The sequence below is a fragment of the Lathyrus oleraceus genome, chromosome 6 (assembly GCF_024323335.1).
Source record: "Lathyrus oleraceus cultivar Zhongwan6 chromosome 6, CAAS_Psat_ZW6_1.0, whole genome shotgun sequence".
NCBI lineage: Eukaryota > Viridiplantae > Streptophyta > Magnoliopsida > Fabales > Fabaceae > Lathyrus > Lathyrus oleraceus.
Window position 1 is genome coordinate 70,313,451 of NC_066584.1, and position 19,364 is coordinate 70,332,814.

The following is a 19,364-nucleotide window of genomic DNA, read 5'->3' on the forward strand; positions in this document are numbered from 1 at the left end:
GAATTGAAAAATGTCGGGGCAACATACCAACGGGCCATGGTAACCCTATTCCATGATATGATCCATAAAGAAATAGAAGTCTACATTGACGATATGATTGCCAAATCACAGACCAAAGAGGATCACATTGTCAACCTACAAAAACTTTTTGATCGTCTAAGAAAGTTCAAGTTACGTCTGAATCCAGTCAAATGTACTTTTGGGGTTAGATCAGGAAAGTTACTAGGGTTCATAGTCAGCCAGAGGGGAATTGAAGTCGATCCTGATAAAGTGAAAGCTATCCAAGAGATGCGATCTCCAAGGACAAAAAAGGAGGTTCAAGGATTTCTAGGGAGATTGAATTACATTGCTAGGTTCATCTCACATCTTACAGCTACATGTGAACCAATCTTCAAGTTACTCAGGAAAAATCAAGCCATCGAGTGAAACGAAGGTTGCCAAAAAGCCTTCGGCAAAATCAAGGAATACTTGTAAGAGCCACCTATCTTGGTACCACCAGTCCCTGGGAGACCACTTATAATGTACATAACGGTACTTGATAACTCTATGGGATGCGTACTGGGACAACAAGATGAGACTGGAAAAAGGGAGCACGTAATCTACTACCTAAGTAAGAAATTTACCGATTGTGAATCCCGATATTCACTCTTAGAGAAGACTTGTTGTGCCCTAGTGTGGGCTGCTCGGTGGCTCAGACAATATATGGTGTGTCATACCACTCTATTGATATCCCGAATGGATCCTATCAAGTATATTTTCGAGAAGCCTGCAGTAACAGGGATAATAGCCCGATGGCAAATGTTGCTAACGGAATACGACATCGAGTATGTCACACAAACTGCCATAAAAGGGAGTGTGTTAGCGGATTATCTAGCACATCAGCCAACAGAAGATTATCACCATATACGGTTTGACTTTCTTGACGAAGATATTATGGTAATAAGGGATTGTGAGACCCCAGGTCCCGATGAAGGACCTGAACCAGGATCACGATGGAAATTGGTATTTGATGGTGCTTCAAGTGCAACCGGACATGGAATCAGAGTCGTCATAACCTCCCTAACAGGGTACCCTATTCCTTTCACTGCTAGGTTATGCTTCACATGTAAAAACAACATGGCAGAGTATGAGGCGTGTATCCTAGCGATTGACGAAGCCATCGACTTAAGAATTTAGATTCTAGAGGTATATGGAGATTCGACTCTTGTCACCAATCAAATCAAGGGAGAATGGGGGACTCATAATGCTAAGTTAATCCAGTACCGAGACCACATCCAGAAGATGATCACTTACTTTGACAAAATTACCTTCCATTATATTCCTCGAGAGGAGAATCAACTAGCGGATGCCTTGGCCACATTATCGTCCATGTTCAAGGTCAAGTGGTACAACGAGGCGCTAGCTATAAGAATTCACCGGTTGGATGAGCCTGCCTGTTGTGTAGCTGTAGAGGCAGAAGGGGATAGTAAACCATGGTTTCATGACATCAAACAATTCCTTCAGAAACAAGAATATCCTGCAAACGCCTCAAGCGGTGATAAGAAGACACTCAGGAGATTGGCTTCCCAATTCTTCCTTAATGGGGAGGTGCTTTATAAGAGGAATCATGGCATGGTCTTGCTCATATGCTTGGACGGGTATGAGAAAGACATGCTTATCAAAGAAATTCATGAAGGATCCTTTGGAACTCATGCCAATGGGCATGCCATGGCTAAGAAAATTCTTCGGGCGGGATATTACTGGTTGACTATGGAGACTGACTGTTTCAAGTACGTCAAGAAGTGTCACAAGTGCCAGATATATGCAGATAAGGTACATATGTCACCTACTCCCTTAAATGTCCTGACTGCTCCATGGTCGTTTTCCATGTGGGATATAGACATAATCGGGATGATTGAGCCCAAAGCTGCAAATAGACACCGATTAATTCTGGTTGCTATCGACTACTTCACCAAATGGGTGGAAGTTGCTTCTTACACCAATGTGACAAGACAAGTGATTGCACGACTCACCAAGAAGGAAATCATTTGTTGGTACGGGGTTCCTAACAAAATTATCACAGATAATGGGTTGAATCTAAATAATAAAGTGATGGATGAGTTATGCGAGAGCTTCAAAATTGAACACCATAATTCATCACCCTATCGACCAAAGATGAATGGTGCAGTAGAAGCGGCCAACAAGAATATCAAAAAGGTTATCCAGAAGATGGTGAAGACCTACAAAGACTGGCATGAGATGCTCCCTTTTGCACTACATGGCTACAGAACTTCCATTCGCACCTTAACAGGAGTAACTCCCTTCTCTCTGGTATATGGTACCAAAGTTGTACTCCCTGTCAAAGTCGAAATCCCTTCATTAAGAGTCCTGATGGAGACCAAACTAGACGGAGCGGAATGGGTGAAAACAAGGTTCGACCAATTAAACCTCATAGAAGAGAAGCATATGAATATGGTATGTCACGGGCAGCTGTATCAACGAAGGCTCAAGAAAGCATTCGACAAGAAAGTTCATCCTCGACACTTCGAAGAAGGCGATCTAGTGCTTAGGAAAATCCTACCTATCCATAAAGATCCCCGCGGAAAATGGACCCCAAACTACGAGGGACCATATATAGTGAAGAAGGCCTTCTCTGGAGGAGCTATGATTCTTATGACTATGGACGGAGCTGAGTTACCATGAGCCATAAACTCAGATGCAGTCAAGAAATATTATGCCTAGAAAAAGAGGATAAAAAGTCCACTAAGTCGAAAATCCTAAAGGGAGACTTAGGCAAAAATGGGGGCGTCCCGGTGGATTGAAAACTTGAAAGAGAAATCCAGGCAAAAATTAGAGACTTGTATAAAAATAAAACCCGATAAGTCAAAAACCCAAAAGGGCGGCTTAGGAAAAACAGGGCATATCATCCCGGTGCACTAAGACTCGAAAAGAGCGGTCCAGGAAAAAATTAGGGATATTCAAAAGGCATATGACCGCATCATTTATTTCATTTACGACAAGAATTCAGATGGGAGTAATCAATTCAATCATCACCATCAGAAGCAAAGTATTGTAACCTCGAAGATGTAGGGATAATAACACATGTTAAATTCAATGGGGACATGAATAAATCTGTTTTTGTTGCCACTCTTATGTCTTCTTAGACTTTCAGTAATCTCTCCTTATGGGAATTACCTCCTTATGTAATATTTCCTATTTACGGGCCAAATCTCAATTAATAAATTTTGTTTTCCAAATCTCTTCCTCTAATTTTCAATTTTTCCGCTTGATTACAAAATGTCAATTATTTGTGAATAATGCATTGAAACATCGGGCATAATAAAAAAGCTTGCAAGAGAAGACATGTTTTACTTCGATTTCGAAAATGTCAAAGGGATCATATTCTTCTAACATCGCTTCTCAGGCAAAACACGGGGTTCATAAATTAACAGTCACACCAGTACAAAAGTTTCTTCCTATATAAAAAAAAGAACATTGCATATTCTAGGATACCAAGAACATCACGGCCAGTTCCATGGCCATAGCAAAATCTCAAGGGGTCGGAGAGTAGGAACGTCACAAAAACACCGTATCTCACAAAGCCATGCATCACATACACATATCATAAAAGAGGTGTTAGCCAAAAAAAAATTGCGTCACGCATCAAACATACATCAATTCAAAATACACATACACATAAACATACATACATAATACATGGCATAGGATTTGCCGCCACTTTTAGAGGTTCAATCCCCATCTATACCAATACATTTCCCCAAGTGGGAACACTTATTGGCCTCCCCCAGTAAGTAACACTCCCGTAAGCACCTTTTCATTAAAGGACTCCCCCAGTAAGCTCGCTCGCTTTGAGTCTTTAGAAGGAATCTATCCTGTAGTCGGTCAGCCTAAATGATTGTTATTAAATCAGTGAGCAGGTCTTCACCTCTCATCCCCCAGCTCACTAACATATCCCACACACAGATACGTTCCAACACACTAGGGTTTCGTTAATGTAAAGGATTATATCAAGGGATTATGTCAAGGGGTTTTATCAAGGGGTTTATCAAGGATTTTATCAATGGATTTATCAAGGATTTTATCAAGGGGTTTATCAAGGATTTTTATCAAGGGGTTTATCAAGATTTTTGTCAAGGGGTTCCATCATGAGTGATCAAGGTACCGCTAGGGTCCTACATGATTTCAAACCATGAAAATCATATGCATCTCACCTGGAGAGGTTAAGACTAATTATCAGGGGTTCATCAGGGGTTTCACCAGGGGTTCCAACGAGAGTTCCGTTAAGAACTCTTCTCAGGAGTTTAACTCGAGTTTTTCATTAGAGTTTATCAGATGGGTTTCATCAGGTTTATATCCAGAGTTTTATCAAAAGGATTCTACTAAGATTTCATCAAACAATGATCGGAGGATCGTCAAAGTCCTGCCCGAATCCAAAAACATGATCAGATGATCACGTAGATCATATGCAAGTTTCACCCGGATAAGATGAAGCTAATCAACGGGGTTCAATTAAGGTTTCGTCAAAGGTTGGTTTGGATTCTAATAGAGCGTCAAGGATCGATCAAGCCTTGTTGATCCCAGAATCTTCAAACTCTAAGGTCAAAATTAGGGTTCCTCTCTATATTTAATCATCTCCACCCTGAGAAGATGAAGACTCATTGTCCTCATCCTCTCAGTTTGAAGCTAATTAAATAGGGGCAACTGTCGTACCCTATATTTTGACCACCTTTTCTTTCTATTTTTCAGTTAGCACTAACATGTTCGAGCATATCAATCATCTAGTCAACCCCGGGACCTAAAAAGTCAAAATGGACATTTTTTACTTTTTAGTCCCTCTTAGGAGTTGTTTTCAGTTTAGAGGTATTATTTAGACTTTTCGAAATAACATAATTGGTAGGATTATGCTAAAAAGGGGTCTATTACTATTAAAATTATTTTTTAGTAAAAAGATAAATAGGATTAGTAATTAGAGTATTATATCTCATTATATTAGATTAGTTAAAAAGTAATTAAATATAAATATTATATTAGGGTGTTAATTATTTAATAAAATTATAGATTAATAATATACTAGGTATTTTATTTAATTAAAAATTCAGCTAAAAGTTATTGGTTATAAATGCGAGAATATTTACTTCCATAATCTCTATGTTTTCTTTCTCTTTAATTTCTAATAAATACTTCGGGATTTAATCCCATAAAAATGAAAAATCTTTCGTCACTAAATTCAATGGTATAAATAGGATCTCGATGATATCTAAATAAGAAAATGACTTTATGATGCAATCAAAAGGTCCTGACTATGAAAATATTTTAGTTAGTGTTTCTATTTTTAATTAGCTATCTAAGTATTAAAATCCTTGCTTTATTTTCTAATATCATATTATTATTATTATTATTAAGATTGTTTGTGTTTATGTAAATAGTTAGAAATATCATTTTAATTTAAATGAGTGCAATAGTCTGGTGGATCATAAAGTAAGAGTAGATAATGTGAATGTGGGAGAACTTGTGTTTGAATCCCACTCTTTTTTAAAAAAAAAATTTAATTTAATTTTTGTTAGAACTTTTCCCTTTTATGTTTTAATTTATTATCAATATTGTTTCTAAAAATACATAAATAAAAAGTGAATTTTCTTTAATTAGGTTGTAATTATTAAGAACTAAGTCAAATATCACTATCATTAGTTATTATATTAGTGGTAATTTATTATCATTATCGTCAATTATCAGAAGGTATTATTAGAAAGAAAAAGAGAGGAAAAAGATTGTTGTAATCATCATCATCAATCTCGGAAGAAGAAAATTCAAATCCAAACGCATATTTTCTTGCTTCAAATACAAAGTATACTTCCATCCAATTTCAAAATGAATCCAAATCTTTCCATAATCAAAATTCCAAAATTTACTAAAAATAAACGTCCCAATACATGAGCCAAATCCAAAAGCACTTTTTTTTTGCTCAAATCAAAATCATTTTCCAAAATTATAAACTTCATTAAATCAAAATTTTCTAATAAAGGTTCAAATAAAAACATAAAATCAAAATCAATCTCATTAAAATTCTTAACCTATTGTTTAACCATAAAAAGGCTAGAGATTCTTCAGCAGAGGGGGAATCAATTTTTATCAGCGATAAATTACAACAACATCGATTCATCCTAGAAAAAAAATTAAGCTCAACCTGTTAAACCATTATCTTCTCTTGGAGCACACAAACAACAAGTCCACAAAACTGAAACAGAAGCAGAACGGTAGATCGAAACGGAAACCGTCGGAAAAGCTCTGACGCACACCACTGTCGTCAGAACCTCCGCCCTCACTCTGTCTGTCGCCGCCGTGTTAGCTTCGACTGATATGCTTCTATTTATCTTTAAGTTGTGTTGCTTCTTTTCGTGAATTTTGGATCTGTGTATGCTTTGTATGAGCTCTTGTCAATCGTATTAGAGGAAGGAATTCTTTATAATTATTAATTTTTGAGAAAAAAAGGCATTCATGGAGAAAGAAAGAGAGTAGATATGGAAAACATGGATTCTTGTTCTTCCAATATATACCCTTTATTATGTTTTTTAAATTTTCTTAAATTACCGTATAAGACATGTGTCACTATTATAATATTTTAAAACAAGAAAAAGGAGAATTTGTTGCAGGAAATAGAAAGGGAGTACGTGGATCTCTATAAAATCCATTAGTGTTTTACTTCTTTCTCTTTTTATTTTTAGCTATTTATTATTCATTTTTTGGTTCAATGTGTGTTATAAAATTATTGGTGGGTCTTTTTAGAAATTAGTTTTCTTGATTAATAGATCAGTTTATACCCCCTTTGTTGTTGCTATATCCCATTTGTTTATTTTGGTTGTTGTGATTGATAACTTCTTAATCTCATCTTCTATTAAATAATACAAGAAGATTTTCATCTCTCTTATATTTAGGTTTGGTTTATTTGTCCATTAGGTTTGTTTTATAGAATAAGTTAAATTATTTGAGGTTGGTATTTAGTACAAAATATAAGGTTCGTCTTCTTCGGCCTATTTAATAAAATCACCAAAAAAATCTTAATAAAAAAATACCAAAAAATATATGCTTAAATTATATTATAGTTAAGGATCATTTTATGATAATATTAAAATATAATTAGAATAATTAAGTATAACTAGACCTAACTAGTTTAAAAAAATTAGATATAATTCTCTTATAGTTAAGAGAAATAAAAAATGACATAAATAAAAATGCATAAAAATAATTAAGAATTCAAAATTGATAAAAATAAGAATATCAAATATTTAATTAAAATTAAAAATATATATATAATTAGGGATAATTCATGGGATAATCGTGGTATAACTTTGGGATAATATGGGATAAAATTCTATGACAAATTCTAAGGGTTTTAAAGGGATAAAAATTGGGGTACGGAATATATTATCTAAGGGATACATTATTATTTATTTTCTTAAATAAACTAAATGTTATATTTTTGAATTAAATAATTGAGATAAAATTGATCTCAACACACTTCAAACTATAAGTCCTTTACCCTGAGGTATTGAGGCATTTTAAAAATCAATCATTTCTCCGTCCCCGATGCGTGAGAGTTTTCAAGGGATAAAAATGAGAAAATAAACAATTATTTTTTAGAAAAACTACGGTACTCTGATCCCTCGCTTAATGCGAAGGTACGTAGGCATAGAGTTGTAAACTCTAGCGAGTACAATTATGAAAAATATTTGTTGGTCTCTCGTCCATTTAAAAGTAATACCTTTTGTAAATAAATAAATAATTAACAATTAATAAATATTATAACAAACACATTAGAAACACACATTAGCCCTAGAATTATAGGAGGATCCCATTGAGTACAATGGAGGTAAGGGGTGCCTAACACCTTCCTCTTACTTAACCGACTCTCAAACCTAGTCTTTTACTCTTAACTATTAGGTTTTATCATTATTTCCATGTACCTTGGGAACGAATAAAGGATGGTGGCGACTTTGTCATTTTTCTAGCCGCGACAGGGAGGACTACTTTCATGCCATATACCAAGGAATAAGGGGTTGCCCCTGTTGAAGTACGCACTAATGTATGATAACCATACAACGCAAAAAGTAACATTTCATGCCAATCCTTATACATGACTACCATCTTCTGAATAATTTTCTTGATATTTTTGTTCGCAGCTTCAACGGCCCCCTTCATCTTGGGACGATATGGCGACGAGTTATGGTGTTTAATTTTGAACGTTGCACATAACTCCTCCACGGTCTTGTTGTTAAGGTTGGACCCGTTATCAATGATGATTTTGCTGGGAACCCCGTATCGACATATGATATTATTCTTTAAGAAACGGGCGACTACATGTTTTGTGACATTCGCATAGGATGCGGCTTCGACCCATTTGGTGAAGTAGTCTATGGCCAACAAGATAAACCTATGTCCATTATATGCTTTGGGTTCTATCATCCCGATCATGTCAATTCCCCACATTGAGAATGGTCAAGGTGATGCTATAACATTTAGCGGAGTAGGTGGTACATGCACTTTGTCAACATAGATTTGGCATTTGTAGCATGTTCTGGTGTAATGATAACAGTCAGCTTCCATTGTTAACCAGTAGTAACCGAACCTCAGGATCTTCTTCCCCATTGCATGCCTATTTGCATGTGTGCCGAAGGATCCTTCGTGTATATCCTTCATGAGCTGATTAGCTTCATGTTTGTCCACACACCTTAGTAAGACCATGTCATAATTTCGCTTGTACAACACATCCCCATTCAAGAAGAACTTCGACACCAACCTCCATATAGTCCTCTTATTAAGGCTGGAAGCCTCTGCCGAGTATTCTTGCTTTTCCAGATAATGTTTGATTTCGAAGAACCAGGGTTTGTCATCCGACTCTTCTGTTGTTGTCAGGCAATAAGCAGGTTCGTCAAAATACCTAATTTCAATATTAGGCTGATGGTTTGGCCATATTAACTTGTACATGGAAGCTAAGGTTGCTAGAGCATCTGCCATCTAATTCTCTTCTCGAGGAATATGAGACAAAGTGATTTTGTCAAATTTTGGGAGTAACTTCAGCACGTAATCTCGGTATGGAATTAGGTTAGCATGTTTTGTTTCCCAATCACCTCTGATTTGGTGTATCACTAGAGAGGAATCTCTGAATACCTCAAGGATTTTAATCTTCAACTCAATAGCTTCTTCTAGCCCCAATATTCAGGCTTCATACTTAGCCATGTTGTTCGTGCAGGTGAAGTAGAGCTTTGCAGTGAATGGTAGATGAAAATTCTTGGGAGACATTAACACTGCCTCAATCCCATGACCTACAACATTAGAGGCACCATCAAACATGAGAGTCCAATGTTCATCTGATTCAGGTATCTTACTATATTCAGGGGTTTCAGAGTCTCTGACAAACATGATGTCTTCGTCTGGGAAATCAAACTTTAAAGGTTGGTAATCCTTTATCGGTTGGTGAGCAAGATGATCTGCTAGCGCACTTCCCTTGATGGCCTTTTACACAACATATTGGATATTGTATTCTGATAAAAACATCCGCCATCGTGAAATTCTGCCGGTAAGAGCTGGTTTCTCGAATATGTATTTGATGGGGTCCATTTTGGATACCAACCAAGTCGTATGAGTTAGCATGTATTGTTTGAGACGCTTAGCAGCCCACGTGAGTGCACATCAAGTCTTTTCGAGCAATGAATATTTAGTCTCACAATCGTTAAACTTCTTGCTCAGAGAATATATGACATGCTCTTTTTTGCCAGTCTCATCTTGTTGTCCCAATACACAGCCCATAGATTCGCCGAGTATTGTTAAGTACATGATGAGAGGTCTTCCTTGAGCAGGGGGTATCAAAATTGGTGGTTTTTGTAAGTATTCTTTGATTTTGTCAAAGCCTGTTTGGCAGTCATCATTCCATTCCACCCTTTGATTTTTCCTTAAAAGATTGAATATTGGTTTGCACGTGGCAGTGAGATGAGAGATAAATCTGGCGATGCAATTCAATCTTCCTAAGAAATCGCAAACATCTTTCTCAGTCTTTGATGCAATCATGTTCTGAATGGCTTAGACCTTGTCAGGATCCACTTCAATTCCTTTCTGGCTTACAATAAAGCCTAAAAGCTTCCCAGATCAAACCCCGAATGTGCATTTGTTAGGGTTAGGTCTCAACCTAAACTTCCTTAGCCGAGCAAATAACTTCTCCAAGTTAGTGATGTGCTCCTCTTCTGTTTGGTATTTGGCAATCATATCGTCAACCTACACTTCAATCTCTTTATGAATCATGTCATGAAAGAGAGTCACCATGGCACGCTGATATGTTTCCCCTACATTTTTGAACCCGAACGGCATCACCTTGTAATAGAAGGTACCCCAAGGGGTGATGAATGTAGTTTTCTCCATGTCCTCTAGATCCATTTAAATTTTTTTATACCCGGAGAAACCATCCATGAAGGAAAATACTGAGAACTGAGCTATGTTATCTACCAATACTTCAACGTGAGGTAATGGGAAATCGTCCTTGGGACTAGCTCTATTTAAGTCTCGGTAGTCAACGCGCATATGGACTTTTCCATCCTTTTTTGGTACCGGTACGATGTTGGCAACCCATTGTAGGTACTTAGCAACTTCTAGGAAACCAACATCAAACTTCTTCCTCAGTTCCTCTCTAATCTTGAGAGCCATGTTTGGACGAGTTCTTCTTAGCTTTTGTTTGATAGCAAAGCATTCTTCTTTGAGCGGAAGCTTATGTGTAACAATATCAGTGTCTAGCCCAATCATATCTTGGTATGACCAAGCAAACACAACGGCGTACTCGTGGATGAGCTCTATCAGTCTTACCTTCACTGTATCTTGAAGGGAGGCGCCTATCCTTACTTCCTTCTTGCCTTCCTCTGTTTTGAGATTGATGAATTCAACATCCTCTTGGTATGGTTGAATGACTTTCTCTTCTTGTTTGAGTAACCTGGCCAGCTCTTTAGGGAGTTCACAATCTTCTCCGCCTTCGCCCTCGGCTTGGTAAATTGGATAGTCAAAATCATGCAAGATCGTAGCAATGTTGTTATCAATGGTCTTGGTGGTGTCTCTGCATGTTATGATTTATGGAGTTTATTTAGAAAGTGTGTGCATAAGAATTAATGCCATTTTTATTGTATATATAGAAATATGAAAGGAAAAGAGCAAAAATTTTAATACAAATTTCCATTTTATTAATGATAATCAAAGTTCTGAAAATAAGGAGGCCTTACAACATGCCATTGTACCTTGGGCAGAGCACGGGGTTTTAATTAAAATAATAAAATTACTTTTCAAAGAATTGGGGGATTTCCACAGTCTTCCAGTTCTTTAGTTCTTCATCGGGCGCTGCCTGATGTATCCAGCCGGATACCACCTCATCATAATCTTCTTCGTTAATTATTGCAACTTGATCACCAAAGATATGACCAACACTGGTGAATGTCTCCTCAACAGGGGGAGTCTTCCTTTTGTCACGCTGACTACTTGTTTTAACTGAGGATGGTTCATATTTCAAACCAAACTTGTCCCACTTCTCGCGCACTTCTATCACCTTGGCCCAACCTTGGGCATTTCCATTCTCCATAGCAGCTTTAGCTCCTTTCCATGAGGCCATTGACGGCTCTGACTTTGGTGACTCCGATATTTGTTTGACTGTCAATACATTCACCACTTCCAAGGACTGGAATGATGTCTCAGTGATTTCACCTTCCACTTCGACATATCTGAAAGAAGTCAAGTGGCTAACCAGGATGTCCTCCTCACCTCCAATCACGATCATCTTGTCATTCGTGATAAATTTTAGCTTTTGGTGTAAGGTAGAGGTTACTGCGCCCGCAGAGTAAATCCAAGGTCTTCCAAGCAAGCAACTATATCTGGGGTGTATGTCCATAACTTGGAATGTAATAGTGAAGATTTTCGGGCCAATCTTAATTGGAAAGCCAACTTCCCCTATTACTGCTCGCCTTGAGCCATCAAAAGCCTTCACTATCAGAGTGTTGGGTTTCATGTTTAGTCCTTCCAATGACAATTTCACCAGAGTGGTCTTTGGGATAACATTCAACGAAGAACTTGTATCCACTAGAACTCTTGATAATAGGGTGTATATGCATCTCAAGGAGATATGTAGAGCTTTGTTGTGATTCTTCCCTTTGGCAGGCAGCTCATCGTCATTAAACCCTAAGAAATTTCCGGTGGTTACACAAGTTATCACATCATCAAATTGTTCCACTGTGATGTCCTTCGTAATATGAGCAGCACTTAACATTTTCATTAACGAATTTCTATGTGCCTCCGAGCTGAGCAACAAAGACAACATGGATATCTTTGAAGGGGTCTGATTTAACTGATCAACTACCTTGTAATCACTATTTTTTATTATATTCATAAATTCTTCAGCCTCCTCGCGGGTGACAGCAGTTTTCGGAGATAAGTACATTTCTTGAAATTCAAGATTTGGAATAGGAATTTAGACATGGGTAGCAACTTCCTTCCCTTTTGCTTTGGCGGACGCATCACCGGTTCTTGGCGCAAACAATCGACCATTGTGTGTCATTCCAGCTTGTCCCACAATCGAGGTAACATTTGGCTCATTGATGACCAAAGGTCGATCATCCTGCCTCTGCTTAAAAGCTTTGGGCTGATATATCCATGACATTGCTTTTTCATCTTTATATTCGAAAGGTGCCGGAAATTCTATCACCAACAGGGTGACGGGGATTTCCATGTTGACCGCATCGTAAGGAATGCCAATCACAGTTATTTCTTTTTCTTTCATGTCTTTGACGCGGCACTCGATCTGCAGTTCATCTTGATCCAGCATTTGTTGGATAAAACTTTTCAATTCTTCAACCTTTTCTTTATCAATTAGGTCTATTGGGATCAGACCACTCTTCAATAATTGTGTACCTATCACGGCAATAGGAGTTTGAATTCCTTTAACTTTCTCGATTAACTCACCCTTATTGATCTCTTCAATGACACTGATTGACGTACCTCTATGTGTTGGCATGGGATTGGTGTTTACGATCAGGTGTCTTGGAGTGAAGGTGACAGCCTTATCCTCAATTAAGTCTTGCACCCGATTCTGGAATGCATAACAATTTTCCAGAGTATGGCCAGGTGCTCCCATATGAAACTCATAGTGAGTGTTAGCATCATACCCGGGAGGATATGGGAGAATGGTTGGCTTCAACTCTCTCAAGGTCAACAGTCCTTCCTTTTGCAGGTACGGAAATATATGGCTATAAGGCACAAGTAAAGGGTCAAGCTGCCTTCATGGTGGCCTTAGTTTGAACTGTCATTGCGGAATGGCATTTTTTTGTTACCGCTGTTTTGGAGGTTGTTGTTGATAAACATGTTGTTGTTGTGTCGGTTGCTGGTATGGTATGGGCACCACAGCGGCGACTTGGTCGTATGAAGTCTGTTGCTTACCCTTATAACCCATCAATATAGCATTTGTATCACCTTCTTTTTTCTTCTGGAAACCTCCATAATACTTTTTCGATGGGGTTACAACAGCTCCTTGAATTTTTCCATCCCTCAAGCCTTTCTTAATACGGTCTCCAATTGTTACCAAATGAGCAAAGTCCGATGCTGCACTGCTTACTAATCTATTAAAGAAAGGGTCTTTTAGCGTGTCCACGAATATTCTAGTCATTTCCTTTTCTGATAAAGGAGGTTTAAACTGAGCAGCCAACAATCACCACCGTTGGGCGTATTCTTTGAATGATTATGTCTCGTTCATGACCATCCCTTGTAGCTGCATATGGTTGGGTGCCATGTCCAAATAGTATTTGTATTGACGAAGGAAAGTATCAATTATGTCCTCCCAACTTTGGATTCGCCCTTGCTCCAAACTCATGTACCACCTTAGCGATGCCCCACTTAAACTGTCTTGAAAATAGTGTATGAGCAACTTGTCATTCTCAATTTGGGCAGCCATTTTCCTGAAATACATCACCAAATGACTTCTTGGACAAGTCTGGCCTTTTTATTTCTCGAAATCAAGAGTTTTAAAGTTAGCCGGGATGACCAAATTTGACACAAATCGCATATTCATGGTAGCAGAACCAAAGATGTTATTCCCCTCTACAACTTTGATTTTCTTCTCCAAGGTGCGAAGCCTTTCTATAGTGGGATCCGACAGAACCTTAGGTTTTGGTGGATTTGGTACATAAAAAGCATCGTAAGGGTCATCTCCTCCCATCTTAGACCCATGTTAAGCGGATGCATCAGAAGGTTCCCCATGATCTCCATCACCTTTGCTCCTTACAGGTATATGAACAAAGCTCTTCTTGGCGTGAGTGAAGCTCTCATCCTGATTGAACAGTCCCAATGTGCCAATATGACTGTCATTTTTCCTCATTCCAGTTTCTGCTTCCACAACCCTTTCTCTTTGGGCAATTGCTAGCATCGTCTCTAGTAACTGATCCATCTTCTCTTGGATACCGGTGATGTATGTCCTCATAGTGGCCTGATTAGCCTCTACTTGCTCCAATGTCATCTTGTAGTTATTGCGCTTCTCGTATCGGTGTTGATTAGTCAGCGTTACTGGATAGAGGGTAAAAAGGCCGTGTAAGTTTTTTGAAATGAAATGCGTGATGTGTTAGATGCATGCAGATGAGAAAGATGTTTTTTTTCCTTTTATTTCCAGGGAATTATTCATAATGGTTATCATTATTAAGCATTCGAAGAAACATAAAGCCAAGAAATAAAAGTGAGTATCATCCCCATTCATTCGATTTTTCAAAGTACAAAATACAAGAGCATAACTGCCCAATCCAATATAGCTTAAATACTAAACTTTTGAGAAAGCATAAACTGAGTACAAGAAAACGAAAAAATCACACAGCAGACTTTCGGGTTATAAGTTCCCCTAACTCAAACTTGAACCTTTTCATCATTCCTTCGCACATTATAACAAAACCGACCACGGCGGGGTGTGTGCCGTATTGGTTCAGTCCTTCCACTGCCTCTCTCAATCTCCAAGGCATATCTTGGGCCAGCCAATTACAGAATTCCACCAAATCATTAAGCTTTGCACGGTACCCATCTTTGTCCTTTTGCAAGAAGTCAATAGTTTTCCTGAATGTATCGTAGTCCTCAATAACCTGGTCTCTCTCCTTCAGCCATATCACACTGTCTTGATGGAAGGCTTCAAGTCTGTCCTTCCAATGTTGAGCGTATTCTCTGGCGTCCTTTGCTTTTTGACATTTCTCAGCCCAAATCCTAGGTGTGACTCGAGAAGCTTCAAGGGCTCTTTCCTTAAGTCGGCGCTCTTGCTCCACTTGGGCTTCAGAGTTATGAAGGGAGATAGTGAGATCATGTATCTTAGCCTCTAATGCCTCTCTAACTTCTTTCTTTTCTTCTGTGGATTGTAGCCACCATCGCTTATTCTTTTGGCGTTCTTTCTCAACTTCTTTCAACTGCTCTTTGATAGTTTCTAAGCAGATGTCCGTCTGTTCTATGCCCATTTTCACCTTCTTTATCTTGTGCTCTTCTTTATCGACCTTTTCCTCAGTTTCCTCTAGCTGAGCCTTTTTCCGCTCTAGTTCCTACTTCATCTCATTCCTTTCATTTGAAACTTGCTAGAGGCTGATCTGCAACTCTTTATTTTCTCGCTCGAGTCTTGTTATAGTAGCCCTTAGTGCCTTCACCTCCTCAATGGAGACAAGGATAGGTTCTGGTGGTGGAGGTTGAGTAGGAGGATCGAGGATGAATGCCAACTTGACCTCTTGACTTCTACTTATGACCCACTGGTAATAGGGTTATCTATCTCCTATAACACCTTTTCCTTTGTCTTGTCCCCTGAAGCGAACTTTTTCCCAGGCTCGGATAACCCTTCTCAACATAATGGGGTCTTCCATATCGTGAAACACAAAACCTTCTAACAACTGGTCATCTGGCTTGTATGTGATAGGATAACCCAATTGCCTCACTGCTAAAACTGGATTATAGTTAATGCAACTCTTTGACCCTATCAATGGTACATTCAGAAAGTCTCCACAACTAGTAATTGCATGTCCTAAGTTCAAACCATGAGGGTACCAAATAATGGCATTTTCTGTGAGTCCTACCAGCTTTTGAGACCACTCATATCCATCCATCCTCTCAACCATATCAACATCTTTGAACACATGAGAGACAAACCATTGGTAAAGGAGCGGTATGCAACACAACATCAATCCCCCCTTCTTCTCGAAGCGTAAGTGCAGGGTATGATAAACATCTGCCAGAAGTATGGTTACTGGATCTTTGTTCTTAACCTTAACGGCCCAAAACACACTAATAGCTACTACGTCCACCAACTTATCCATGTTAGGAAATAACACCAATCCCAAAATGAGTAAGGCCATAATAGTATCATAGGCTTCCCACTTATGGGATTTGGAAAAGATTTGAGAAGTCTTCTTTAAGTATTCTTGAGGAATTCCCTGTACCTTTCCCCAAATCTTGATGTTAGGAGTTAGATCTTCAACTGGAATATCCAATACTTCTGCCAGCTCCTTGGGCTTTGGGATTTGACCCAGTCCCTTATAAGGCCCTTCTTTTGTTTAGGAGAGTCCAATATTTTTCTGAATTCCTCCAAAGTTGGAGCCAACTGAAAATCTCTAAAGAGGAAACTCATGAGTGGTGGATCATAAAACTTGGCTAGTGCGGTAATAACATCCTTTTGTACTGGTACAAACAACAAGTGTAGAATCTTCCCATATTTGAGTGTGAATGCGTCTCGACAGATATTAGTCAACCCATCTCAGAATGCAATGAAGTCTTTCACACATGGTACTTTGGCTTTGTTTTGGAACGTTTTTCTCTTTCCTAGATCCATCTACTCTTGAATGCTTAATCAATTGATTTTTTTTGAAATTCCCTGAAAATAAAAAGTGTGTAAATGATTATGCTATGCTCATAATGAATGCAATGATAGGGATCCAGGTTTCATATATATCACATGGTACACCCTACACAACGGTTCTATGTCCTTTACCCCGCACACACAGGATGACTCCTAAGGTTGTCCATTTTCAAGACAAGAACTTAGAGTCATGGATTGTGTTCAGCAATCCATCGCAATAATGGACTAGCCATATCAATATGGAAGTTCTAAATCAATCTACTCTAAGTGGGATCTTTGTATTGTTCGAACAGGGTGTAGACCCCTCGATTCAATACTACACAATCGCCAATCATGAAGACGAACTTCGTTTTAAGGTGAGGTTCCTAGAGTCACGGACCATGTTCAAAGTTTCCTCGCAATAATGGGATAGCCATATTGTGATGGAAATTCCAACCAGATCTACTCTAGGTGGATCCTTTGTATTGTCCCAACAAGGTGTATACCCCTCAGTTCAATACTACACAACTCTGGGTTCTAAGTTCTTCTCAAAGCTCGGATACGGAGCTTATCTCACAACATGTGTCAAACACCATAGATCACCCATATAATAGTAGAATAAGTCACATAGCATAAATAATACATCAAGATAAAGAAGAAAATAATGAAGAAAAACAGTATTTTAACATTCGTCACAAATTGAACTAAGTTAGGCTTGACTCTCTCTAGCTTGGAGCTAAAAATTCCCCAGCAAAGTCGCCATTTGTCGCATCTTGAAAAATACGATTCCTCACGATGGTCCCGAAAAAAATTAGTTCGAACAGAGTCGCCACCGAACTTTATTTATTCCAATGAAGGAATAGGAAAATATCGATAAAACCTTTGAAAAATTGAATAATGGTCGTCGCAATCATATTCGGGTTCGGGAGTCGACTGCGCAAGGGGAAGGTATTAGCACCCCTCACGTCCGTTGTACTCAACGGGAACCTTTTAGTTTAATTTGCAATTTGAATGTTGTTTGTTTTCTTCGAGTGATAAAAGTATTGAAAAGAGAGATGGATGGAAACCTCAGAAGGGGGGGGGGGGGTGGGAAGTTTTTTATTAGTGTGCTCGCCAAGATCTCGCAATCTCGTGCCTACATATCCTTATAGTGCAATAAGGAAATCAGAGCATCCGTAGTTCGGGGTACTATGATTGGTTGGTGTGTTTTGATGAACGACTGTTTATATCGCGTTCTAAAGGCTAAACGTTGGCTTGTCTACTCTCGGTAGAGGCTTAAGCACTAGTTTATTGTGCGCGTTAGAAAGGATTAAATAGTGTTCTTTCTAAAAAGATTTAAGTTATTGGTCGCACGGGGGCGAGAAATTAGGTTTAATATATTTGGTATTTTTAAGAAGAACGATAAAAGATTGAGCAATATGGTGCACACCAATCGTTCAATTCTTTTGAGGAATAACAAGGCGGACGCCTTCTACTCCCTTTTTATTTAAATTATTATTGAAAATTGATTGTGGAAATCGAATATGCGCAGTAGTGAGGCGAACGCCTCCCACTTGCTTATTCAAGGAATGATGAGGCATGCGCCACCTATTATTTTATCCAATGTTTAATTAAAGTGTATTAATCGGAAGACGAAAGTTTGAGCAATATGGTGAGTGTCAATCGTTCAAATATTCGAGAGATAGTGAAGCGAATGCTTCTTATACTCATTTCATCCAAAGTTTAAATTATAAAAATAAAATCTTTAGAAATTATATTTGATTTGGAAAAAATGATTTGAATTTATGTGATTTAGGGTTTTAATTAGATGACGAGAATTCGAGCAATATGGTGAACGCCCATCATTCAAATATTCGAGAGGTAGTGAAGCGAATGCCTCCTACACCTTTTTTCGTTCCGAATTCGGAGTTAAAAGTTTTGATCAGACGACAAGAATTCGAGTAATATGGCGAGCGCCAATCATTCGAATACTTGAGAGATTGTGAAGCGAAAGTTTCCTATACTCTTTTTCATCCATAACTTAGAATTAAAAGAGTTTTGAGGAGTATATTAATTAAAAGGATTTTGGTTTTAATTTATAGAATTAATCGGGTTTAAATAGAAATATTTGGTGTTGGGCCAAGATTGAATTCATCTCGAAATAATTCGCAAGTATTTATTCTCTTATTTCTTCAATATCACTATACAATTTTATGTTTAATCCTCCGTAACGAATGCATCAATCAATAACATTCAATTAAAAAAATCTAGAATTAACTAAGACCGAAGAAAGTTATAAACAAAAACGAGATGATAAACAGTTTAACGAAATTAATCTATTTAGTAATTTATTTCAATATCCTAATAATAAATAAAAAAATTTAAGGTCAAAATTATATTAAGAATGTAACTAATTCTAATATATGGTTACTATTGTACTTATCATTCAATAACTATGAAAGTAAACAAGGAAATAAGACATAGAAAGAAAAAAAATGGAGGTGTGGGAATAAAGAATGAGGTGTGA

At 37.9% G+C, this 19,364-nt stretch overlaps 1 protein-coding gene across 1 annotated transcript; it reads left to right on the top strand.

The window, feature by feature from the left end:
* Positions 1–1,368: 1,368 nt before the first annotated feature.
* Positions 1,369–2,682, top strand: LOC127094075 (uncharacterized). The gene is made up of 2 exons (XM_051032945.1): positions 1,369–1,637; positions 2,268–2,682. Exons 1-2 carry the CDS (start codon positions 1,369–1,371, stop codon positions 2,680–2,682), a joined length of 684 nt encoding a protein of 227 aa, XP_050888902.1.
* The last annotated feature ends 16,682 nt before the right edge of the window (positions 2,683–19,364 follow it).